Source organism: Eimeria acervulina, genomic scaffold (genome assembly GCF_000499425.1).
Source record: "Eimeria acervulina Houghton genomic scaffold, Eah_scaff248, whole genome shotgun sequence".
NCBI classification, from domain to species: Eukaryota; Apicomplexa; class Conoidasida; order Eucoccidiorida; family Eimeriidae; genus Eimeria; species Eimeria acervulina.
Window position 1 is genome coordinate 21,082 of NW_013549973.1, and position 10,813 is coordinate 31,894.

The 10,813-nt window shown below is 49.6% G+C and overlaps 2 protein-coding genes across 2 annotated transcripts; both read right to left on the reverse strand.

The window, feature by feature from the left end:
* Positions 1 to 1,343: 1,343 nt before the first annotated feature.
* On the reverse strand, positions 1,344 to 5,274 carry EAH_00028320 (zinc finger (C3HC4 RING finger) protein, putative; the record flags this gene model as incomplete). Its single annotated transcript, XM_013396341.1, has 8 exons — positions 1,344 to 1,554; positions 1,760 to 1,920; positions 2,161 to 2,646; positions 2,852 to 2,946; positions 3,248 to 3,330; positions 3,737 to 3,834; positions 4,416 to 4,547; positions 5,212 to 5,274. The coding sequence occupies 8 exons, from the start codon at positions 5,272 to 5,274 to the stop codon at positions 1,344 to 1,346; spliced, it is 1,329 nt and encodes a 442-aa protein (XP_013251795.1).
* A 325-nt stretch (positions 5,275 to 5,599) lies between these two features.
* EAH_00028330 (hypothetical protein) lies at positions 5,600 to 6,624 on the reverse strand (the record flags this gene model as incomplete). The annotated part of the gene is made up of 3 exons (XM_013396342.1): positions 5,600 to 5,904; positions 6,246 to 6,333; positions 6,604 to 6,624. The coding sequence occupies 3 exons, from the start codon at positions 6,622 to 6,624 to the stop codon at positions 5,600 to 5,602; spliced, it is 414 nt and encodes a 137-aa protein (XP_013251796.1).
* Between the last annotated feature and the right edge of the window lie 4,189 nt (positions 6,625 to 10,813).

Sequence of the window (10,813 nt, forward strand, 5' to 3'; positions counted from 1 at the left end):
CGTCGCCTGTGCGTATGGCGGCAATGCAGCAGCAGCAACAGCAGCAGCACTGCTGCTGCATCTGCTGCAGCAAACGTTGAACCTAAACGATATGAGCTGCTGCAGCCTCTGGGGTGTCTGTACACCTGAAGAAACATCTCTGCTTTCGTGCAGAGTTGCTGCAGCTGTTTGTCATTTTATTAAAATGCATAACTTCATTTGTTAGCCCTTCTACTGTATCTCTTTTCTTGCTGCTGCTGCTGCTCGTGCTGGTGTTGCTGCTGCTGCTCTTGTTGCTGATGTTGCTGTTGCTGCTAGTGGCGATGCTGGGGCTGCTACGGCCGTGCCCTCACAGGTCTTGCTACTAGTTGTGCTGCTGCTGCTGCTGCTGGTGCTAGTGCTGCTGCTGATTGCACTGTTTCCGCAGACAATGTTAGGTGTTGTCGCAGCAGCAGCAGCAGCAGCAGTTTCTGCTGCTGCTGCTGCTGCCGCTTTAAGTGACAAATTTATGTTCTCGAGAAGATATTCATTCCTCCCTAAAAAACTTGTGTCTGCAGCAGCAGCGGCTGCAGCAGCAGCAGCAGCAGCAGCGGCTGCAGTAGCTGCTACTTCTGCTGCTAAACTTGGGAATCTGCTGCAGCAGCACCAACGGGCGCCGCAGCAAAAAGAAGCGCCGCAGCAACTGGCGCAGCAGCACGGGCTGCAGCAGCAGCAGCACGGGCTTCAGCAGCAGCAGCACAGGCTGCTGCTGCAGCAGCACGGCGCTTCTTAGAGTTAAGAGGGAGCTGCTTCTCCATTCCCCACTGAAATTTGCAGCAGAGACCGCACGACTGCAGCAGACACAGCAGCAGCAACAGCAGCAGCAGCATCGGAAGCAGCCCTCTAGGGCTTTGTACTTGAGCAGCAGCAGCAAAAGCTGCCGGGGCAGCTGCAACCCCAGCAACAGCAGCAGCAGCAGCAGCAGCAACTTGCCTTGTCTACAAATAGGGCATTTGTTTGTCTGCAGCCTCATAATACTTGCGCACTGCAGCAGAAAAAAGAAACATACAAGCTTGAGCGAGGGTTTAGGGTTTAGGGTTTCGGGTTTAGGGTTATAGTGCTGCTACCTCAGAAGAAAGAGATAGAGACAGCAGCAACAGCAGCAAGAAAGAAAGAAGACACACCAGCAGCAGCAGCAGCAAAAAAAGAAAGACAGCACCCACAGCAGAAGCAGCAGGAGGTGACGTCGCAGCCGCAGCAGACGCAGCAGCAGCAGCAGCAGCAGCAGCAGCAGCAGCAGCAGCAGCAGCAGCAGCTTACTTCATTGCAAAGACACATATGCCGACAGGGAAGAACTGCGGTTGTCCTTTCCTCAGCCAAACAAATCACACATTCTCTGCGCAGCAACACACAATCCGCACCCTGCTGCTGCTGCTGCTGCTGCTGCTGTTACTGCTGCTGTTGCTGCTGTTGCTGCTGCTGTTGCTGCTGTTGCTGCTACGGTTACTACTGCTGATGCTGATGCTTCTGTTGCTGATGCTGTTACTGCTACTGCTGTTGCTGCTGCTGCTCTTCTTGCTGCTGCTGCTGCTGCTGCTGAGTTAGCAGCAACAGCAGCAAACTGCCAAATAGAGAGCACCAGCAACACCTAGGGAGTGCTCTAGCTGCTTCAATACTATCACCAGCAGCAATCAACAACAGCAGCAAAAGCAGCAAAAGCAGTAGCAGCAGCAGAAGCAGTAGCAGCACCACTAGCAGCAGCACCAGCAGCAGCAGCAGCAGCAGCAGAACAGCATCGGACCTGCCGGAGAGGTTCTCCTCGTTTGAATTGAGACGAACAGGATGTGCATTTGCTGCTCCTGCTGCAGCTGCATCTGTTGCTGCTGCTGCTCCGTTGTTGCACTCGATGGATTTCTGCCGCTGCCGCCCAAAGCCCGCGCCCCCGTCTATCCCAAATATTTCCTGCATGCAGCAGCAGCAGCAGCAGCAGCAGCAGCACCAGCACCAGTAGCAGCACCAGCAGAAGCACCAGTAGCACCAGCAGCAGAAGCACCAGTACCAGCAGCGACAGAAGTTGCAGCAGCAGCAGAAGCAGCAGCACCAGCAGTAAGAGGAGGAGAGGCAGCAGTAGCAGGAGCAGAAGCAGCAGCAGAAACAGCAGCAGCAGAAGCAGCAGCAGCAGCAGCAGCAGCAGCAGCATACCTGAACCTCAAATGAACGAGATCCCAACTCAACTTTTTGCTTCAGGACGCACAAACGCCAAACAGAAGCTGCTGGGTCCTGCTCAGCAGCAGCAGCAGCAGCAGCTGCTGCTGCTGCTGTTATGCTGCTGCTGCTGTGACGGAGGGAGACAACTTTGTCTTCCTCCTTCAAAGCTCCAGCGTCATGTGCTTCTGCCTCTGCTGCTTCTGCTTCTGCTTCTGCTGCTGCTGCTGCTGCTGTCTCCTGTAGCACAAAGGCTACGTAAGTCAGCTGCTGCCGAACCCCCTCTGCTGCTGCTGTTGCTGCTGGCGCTGCTGCTGCTGCTCCTTCTCCTCCTCCTGCAACTGGTGCTGCTCCTCCTGCTGCTGGTGCTGCTGCTCCTGGTGCAGCTGGTGCTGCTGCTTCTGTTGCTGGTGCTGCTGGTGCTGCTGCTGCTGCAGGCGGAGCAGCAGGTGTTTCAGGCGTCCCCTCAGGGGGGACAACGCGCTGCAAAGCCGCACAAACAGCAGCAGCAACCTCTGCAGTAGCAGCAGCAGCAGCAGCAACAGCGCCAGTACTAGCAGCAACAGCCCCAGACGAAGCAGCAGCAGTTTCAGCAGAGCCAGTCGCAGCACCAGCAGTAGCAGCTCCACCGGAAGCAGCAGCAGCAGCGGCAGCAGCAGTAACAGCAGCAGCAGCAGCAGCAGCTTACGAGCTGTATGAGCAGGTCGCATGCATCTGTTTGCTGCTGATTTGCTCCGCCTTTTTGCTTTAAAGCCTCGATGCAAGCAGCAGCAGTTGGGGAATCTGCAGCAGCAAAACGCACCAGTCGAAGCAATGCAGCAGCAGCAACAGCAGCAGCAGCAGCAACAGCAGAAGCAGCAGAGTCGTGCGCTTGTGTTGATGCCAGGCAAAGACAAACACCGCCACAGCGACACTCCGCAGCAAACAGAAGCAGCAGCAGCAGCAGCAGCAAGCACCAACGCAGAGCAACAAGCACAGCCCCTACGCACCAGCAGCGGGAGCCACAGCAACAGGCGTAGCAGCGACAGCAATAGCAGCAGCAGCAACAGCAGCAGCAACAGCAGCAGCAGCAGCAGCACCGGACCGTCTGTAGAGGCTTCAAACACTTGCTGCAGCCCCACACCAAATCTTCTGGGTGAAGAAGCAAAAAGGCATGAAGGCTCGCCGCTGCACATACACCGCAAAAAGCAGCAGCAGCAGCAACAGCAACAGCAATAGCACCCGCAGTAGCAGCTACAGCGGGCACACGCACAGCAGCAGCAGCAGCCACTGCAGCAGCTGCAGCGGCACTACCAACAGCAGAAGGAACAGCAAGAACGACAACAGCAACGGCGGGAACAAAACAAAAGAAGCAGCAGCAGCAGCAGCAGCAGCAACCGCAGCAGTCCGCAACTGCACCAGCAACCGCAGCAACTGCAGCAGCAGTACGTGCAGCAGCAGAAGCAGCAGCGGTCGCAGCAACAGCAGCAGCAGCAAGTGCAGCAGCAGCAAGTGCAGAAGCAGCAAGGGCAGCAGGAGCAAGAGCAGCAGCAGCAAGAGCAGCAGCAGCAAGAGCTGCAGCAGGATTGATTACTTGAGTGCATGCTGCTGGGGATTCGGGAAGAAGAAAAGCCGAACCTCCACCTCAGCCAGCGAGTCAAGGCGAAAAGATATTATCACACGCCCACATACCTGCAGCAGCAGCAGCAGCAGCAGCAGCAGCAGCAGCAGCAGCGGTGAAGCAGCAGTAGCAGTGAAGTAGCAACGAAGCAGCAGCAGGAACCAAGCAGCAAAACCACAGCAGAGGCAAAGCAACAAAGCAAACATAGAAAAAAGCAACAAAAAAAGCAGCAAAACAAGCAGCAACAGCAGCAGCAGCAAAGAAGAAGCAAAGCAGCAGCAGCAGCAGCAATGCAATAGCAGCAGCAGGTATTAACTGGATGGGGTTTCAGGCTGCTGCCGATTAAAGGAAATAAAACAAAAGAAAAAGACAACAAAAACGAAGAGACAACAAAGTTAAAAAGAAGCAAGAGGAGACAGCCGCAGCAGCAGCAGCAGCAGCAGCAGATGAAGGCAACATAACTGCTTCCGCTGCTGTTTCTGTGTTGATGCTGCTGCGAGCAGCAGCAGCAGCATAGTAACAGCAGCAACAACAACAGAAACAGCAGCAGCAACAGCAAAAACAGCAGCAACAGCAGAAGCAGTAGCAGCACCAGCAGCAGGAGAGGCAGCAGCAAAGCAGCAGCAGCAGCAGCAGCAGAGTACTGGCTGACAAGCTTAGCAGCTAGTGAAGACTTGATTAGGTTAATCGGGTTCTTGACAACAAACGTCTTCTGTACTGACAAACCAGGTAAAGGCAGCTGCTGCTGCTGCTGCTGCTGCTGCCCAGGAACGCGAACAACACTCTGCGCAAACACCCCACAAGCAAACAACCGCCTGCTGCTGCTGCTGCTACTGCTGCTGCTGCTGATACCCCTACATTTGCTGCTGAAGCTGCCGCGCATACAGTTCGAGTGCAGCAGCAGCAACACCAGCAGCAGTAGCAGCAGCACATGAAAGGAAAGCAGCAAACTGCAGGCAGCAACTGTTGCGACAGCCGCAGCAGCGTGAGAGCAGCGATGGAAACAGCAGCAGCAGCAGCAGCAGCAGCAGCAGCAGCAGCAAACACTTACTGCCAGGCCCCCCCTGGGCAGAGAGACAACTTGTTGCTGCAACGGCGCACACACAGAAGCAGCAGGTTCAGCAATACCAGCAGCAAAGGAGAAGCAGCAGCAGCAGCAGCAATTAAAGCAGCAGCAGCTACAGCAACAGCATCAACAGCTTCAGCAGCAGCAGCGGCAGCAGCAGCAACAGCAGCAGCAGAGAGAATAATGATAAAGAGACAGACAAAGAGACAAATAGAGAGACAAATATACACACGGAGTGCCAACACAGGGAGACAGTAAAACAGATAAAGAGACAGACAAAGAGTTATATATATATATAAAGATATATATAAAGATATATATATATAAAGATATATATATAATATATATGATAAAGAAAATAAAAGAAAGAGATAATGCATACAGGGCGAATTAAAAGAGAGCCTTGGCGGCTGTTCCGTCTCTCGCTGCTCTGTCCGAGACCCATCGCAGCATAAACACACACACTCTGCTGCTGCTGCTGCTGCTGCTGCTGCTGCTGCTGCTACTGCTGCTGCTGCTTCGCAGTAAGCAGGCGGCAGATCTGGCTTGGATTCTGCTGCTGCAGCTGCTGCTGTTGCTGCTATCTGTCCCTTGACTGGCGACGAGGCCGCTTCAGGGGCCTCTCCAGCTGCAGGTTCTGGCTTCAATCCTGCTGCTGCTGCAGCTGCTGCTGCAGCTGCTGCTGCAGATGCTGCAGTTGCTGCTGCTGGTGCTGCTGCTTCTCAGCAGCTGCTGCCGCTGATTGTGTGGAGGCTGCTGCTGCTGCTGCTTTAAATGTTCTGTTGCCTTTGGTGGGTATGTAGAGCTATGGATGTTGACGCTGCTGCTGCTGCTGCTGCTGCTGCTGCAGCTGCTGCTGCGGGTGGCGTGCTTCTGTTGCTGCAGCAGCTGCTGCTGAGCCTGTGGCTGCGAGAAGGAGTGTTGCTGCGGGGAGGAGAAGGCGGCAGGTGCAGGCCTGGCGCCAGGCCCCGCTGCAGCTGCTGCTGCTGCTGCTGCTGTGGCGGCTGCTGTTGCTGCTGATGCAGCAGTTGGAGCAGCTGTTCGTCCCTTTTGCTGCTTCCGTTGCACACGGTGTCTGCAATGAATAAATAAAATTAAAGTATAAATGAAAAACAAGTGGGGAAAACGTTTGCTGCTGCCGCAGCCGACCTGCTGCTGCTTGGGGGGCCCTGGACCAGCAGCAGCAGCAGCAGCAGCAGCAGCAGCAGCAGCAAAAATGCCGCCGTTGCTGCTGCTGCAGCACTGAGTTTCAGCTCGCATTTGTTGATTTAATGTACACAAAATAACCAGGACAGACGCTTTATCTTCTACTTCTGCTTGCTGCATCTGCTGCTGCTGCTGTCTGCTGCTGCTGCCCGCTGCTGCTGCTGCTGCTGCTGCAATGATACCGAGGCGCCCTACACCAATTCAGCTGACTGACGAAGAGCTCGCGGCGATCATCTCTGGGGTCCGTCCCCACGTCTTGCCTCAGCTGCAGCAGCAGCAGCAACAGCGGCTGCAGGGGCTGCAGCAACAGCAGCAGCAAACGCAGCAAAGACTGGAAACACAGGAGGGCCAGGTCCACCCTGTGCTGCAGCAGCAGCAGCAGCTGCTGCAGCAGCAGCAGGCCCCAGTTCTCGCGTCACAGGAAGGCAGCAGCAACCGACTGCAGCACCCGTAGCGGCACCGTCGACAGCAGAAACAACAGCAGCACCACCAGCAGCAACAGGATCAGCAACCAAAGCAGCAGCAGCAGCCGAAGCAGCAGCAGCAATTGAGTTAGTCGTTGGTTGACCGTCTTAGAGGTCCCCTCCATCTTTTACAGTAGCTCTCAGCAGCAGTTGCTGTTGCAGGACGCCCATTATTCGCAGCAGCTGGTGCAGCAGCAACGACAGCAGCAGCAGCTTGTGCAGCGGCAACAACAGCAGTTACATATCTCCCTGTTTCCTTGCAGACTGTTGGGTCCCTTTACTGTTTGCTGCGTTCATTTGCTGCTGCTGCTTGTTTATTTTCTCTTCGCTGCGCTCGCCAGGTGTCCTGACAGCGCGTTTGCTGCTGCTGCTGCTGCTGTTGCTGTTGCTGCCGCTACCTGCAGCAGCAGCAGGTTCATCTGAGCTTTATTTAAAACCTTTACAAATGTGAAGTCCCTCTGTTGTCTTTTTATGTGCTGTGCTGCTGCTGCTGAGGCGGGAAGGCAGAGATGCATCGAACGCAGATATATCTAGAAGCAAAAACAAAAATAAGAGTATCATTTGCTGCAGCAGCTGCTGCTTCTGCTCGGCTGCCGCTGCTGCTTGGCTGCTGCTTGCGGTTTGGTATTTGTATGAAGACGGCGGCAGTAACCGCTCTGTTGTTGCTGTCTTCTTCTCAGCTTGCTGCTTTTGTTGCTGCTGCTGCATTAAAGATGGAGGAAGTGGATTCAGGTGTATAGGCAGCTAGCTCTGTGTCTCTTTATTTGGTGTATGCCTTATAACGACTAATCTAATAAATAATGCATAATATAACATAAGACAGATATACAGAGTTGCAGTACGTACACATCACTTCCCTCCTTTTTATTTTAGCAGCGACAAAATAAAAAAGCAAAAAGCAGCTTTTATTATTTTTGCTGCTCCCTGCAGATGTTATTGTTTATAAAAGCTAAAATGCATGCAGTCTGCATGCATTTAATATGTTGTGTAATTATTCCGTTTATGTTAGTGAAGTCTGATGATATTAAACAAATATCATAGAACAGCTAGAAAATAATACTTCTGCAAAATGTTTTCTTTATTATCAACAACATCAGTAGCAGTTAATTATATTTATTGATAATAAAGAAAAGTTCTTCAGAAGTAATGCACAACAGCAAAAGACAAACAAAATAAACAGCAATTCATTATTCTAAGACAAACAGAAATGAAGCGGAAAGCGAAGTCCCTCGTAGTGCAGTTGGTAGAGCGGGGGACTTTTAATCTGGAGGTCGCGGGTTCGAACCCCGCCAATTGTCACTTTTCTCCGTATATAATATTATTATTACTATTTTACATGCTTGTTATTTAGTAGTAGGTATATTGTATGAGAAAGAATAGCACACATTAGTAACTAGTAGAATGTAATTTACGTTTAGAATAATATATATCAGCATAATTCTTTGTGCATCTTCTTTCCGCAAAAAGATAAAATAAATATAATTATGTTTTTGATGTCTCAGGATATAAAAACCCTAAAAAAGGGAGAAGAGTTTTAAACAAAGTCAGTGGGTGTTCCCCCACTGGCAAGGCAAATGACTAATGACTGAAATTCAAAATGAGACAAATCGCACATATGCTTCATTACTTCATAGTTTGCTGCTTCTGCTGCTGCTGCTGCTGCTGCTGCAGCAGCCGCTTCTGCCGAGCCCACAAATAGATGGCACCGTTAGAGCATTAGAAAAAACGACGCTGCAAAGCTCATTCTGTTGCTGCTGATGCAGCAAATGGCGCTGCGTGTATTATTATTATTGCTGCTGCTGCTGCTGCAGCAAGACCTGTTCCCGTCTGGGGGGAGGTTGTTGCAGGTAGCGTGATGCATTCTTTGCTGCAGTAGCTTTTCTACCGAGCCCTCGAAGAATTAAACCTGACGCATGCGTACGATAAAGTTGTCAATAGTATTTGTTTCGTCTGAGTGATGAACTGTCTCAACAAATTCATTCATAAAATCTCCTCTTCTAATCCACTCGCTCCCTCCGTCTTCTGCCTCCCAGCCAATGTTTACAACAGCAGCAACTGCCAAATGTCTATTCCTTCTTCTTTGTCGTTCCTCATCGCTCAGCCGTAACTCAAAGTTTAGTGCAGCGCCATCATTGGCCTTCTCGGCGTTGCCTTTGAACACGCATAGCGTTTCGCTCGCCGCATCGGCAAGGGAAATATCTTGTAATGTAACCCTGTACGTCGAGCCTAGGGGTATTGTCGGCCTTCCTCCCGGAAACTCCAGCCAACCGCTGATAATTAAATCCTCTGCTGCTGAAAAAGCAGCAAAAAATGAAGAAAAAATCATAAACAGCTGTGCGAAGGCCCCTGTACGCCTCATGTTGCAAATGCGGGCAGATGAGATAACGTTTGAAGGGGGAAAGCGCGGGTTCAAAGCAAAATATGATGAATAAAAACAAAGAAAAGGAAGAAGTAAATTGAAATTTTATGTTATTTAGCTAAACCTGCGGCAAAAATACGCGAAAAGGAAGACGAACCCCCTCCAGCCCCTGGATGGTTTCCACAGGATGCCGACAGCAACTGTAGATATTTGATGAGTTTTTGTGCCTATTTTTCGCTGATCTTTAGTAAAATACCTTTTTAATAATCATTATTCTTATTTTATTTAAATTATCTGCAAAAATACTGCAATTTAATGTATAAATTAACACGCTGCATGTGCTGCATTCTGCTGCTGTGCGGTTTCTGCACAGACGACGGTGGGATACAGAAGGTGTGTGTTTGTGTGTTTGCGTGGCGGCGTGTATGCCAATGGGTATAATTATATTATTTTTGCTTCGATTTATGAATTTAATTATTATTTCTTTTATTTTGTTGCATTATTTATCAGTATTCATAGGGAATAGAGCAATATAACTCCTAATTACCTCTTGCGAGCGCCCTACTATTCAGAAACCACACCTGCCGGCCGCGGTACATAGGCCGGTCTACCTGGGGCTTGTTTGGGGTAAATTCGCTGCATTTGTTTGTTTCTTTCTATTTATTTTCTCCTTATTGCAATTAATATTTATTTTTCGAAGATGGTTACCACAAGGAGGCAAACAAGAGAAGAGGAGGGCGGACAGCATGTGCAGGCTGAGCAGCATTCGGCTCCAGCAAGGGAGAGAAAGCAGAGATCAAAGAAGTATGTTTTGTTTTTTCTTTCGTAGATTTCAAAATGTTTGACTCTTTTCCGTAGTTTCCGCTGTCTAGACGCCTCTTGTGCTGTCGTCTACCGTAGCAGACGGCTGCATGCATTTCTGTCTGTGTGTGTGGGAGGTCCTCGTCTTTTACTATTTGCACATAATAAGGTGATCTAAAGTGCATGCAGAAGAAAAGAATAGATGGAGTCTTTCTTCTTTTGTTGCTTTTCTCTGTCTTCTCTTGTGCTGCATTGGGGAGGGCCTGAAGGCGCTAGCAGCTCCATGCGTAATTTGTTGTTTCTCTTCTTTTGTGCTCGTCTTCTCTTTATTCATGTTTAAACACACCCTGTTAGACTCCTCTGTTTCTGCATGCATTCATCAGTTATTTTCAATTCATTTCCTCCCCCCTGGGTCTTCTTTTTCCTTATCCCTCACCTCCTGTGTGTGGTTGCTGCAGCAAAGATAGAGAGAAAAAGAAGTGTTAAATATTGTTTTAACTCGTTGTTTATTTAGTAGTATATTTGTTTGCAGTGATTTGGCTGTATATACTGCGTATGCGTTTGCAGGGAGGAGAAACCCAGCTGCTGCTGCATAGCAGGTTGCTGTTTTAAGGTTTTGCTGCTGCTGCTGGTGGTGGGGTGTGCATTATATTTCTTTCTTCCTTGTCCTTGTATCAAGGATATCTTTAGTTATTTCAAGACATTGGCTGGAGGAGCTGCGAATCAGGCAAAGGGAATAAAGAAAGAATTTTAATTGCGTTCATATAGATATCTTCTTTCTTATATCCCTGTAAACAACAGTTTATTCATTGCACAAGCTTAGCTTTAAATCTATTGTCTCTCCTCTCTAATTATTTATAGAGGGAGAAACAGACAAACAGACAAACAAATGAACAAACAAATGAACAAACAAACAGACAAACACGCATCAGAAGATATATATATTTAATGCCTTTACTATCCGCTACTTCAACTCTTTCAATATATTTTCTTGGCCAACTTTGCTTTATGTATTAAATTGTTTAAATAATAATAAATAAATTTAAACCCAACGCAGCAAACAATGCCCTAAAATATATGCATGCAGACCCGTACAAACGAACTTTATACAGAGCCCTTTATATATATATATATATATATATATATATATATAT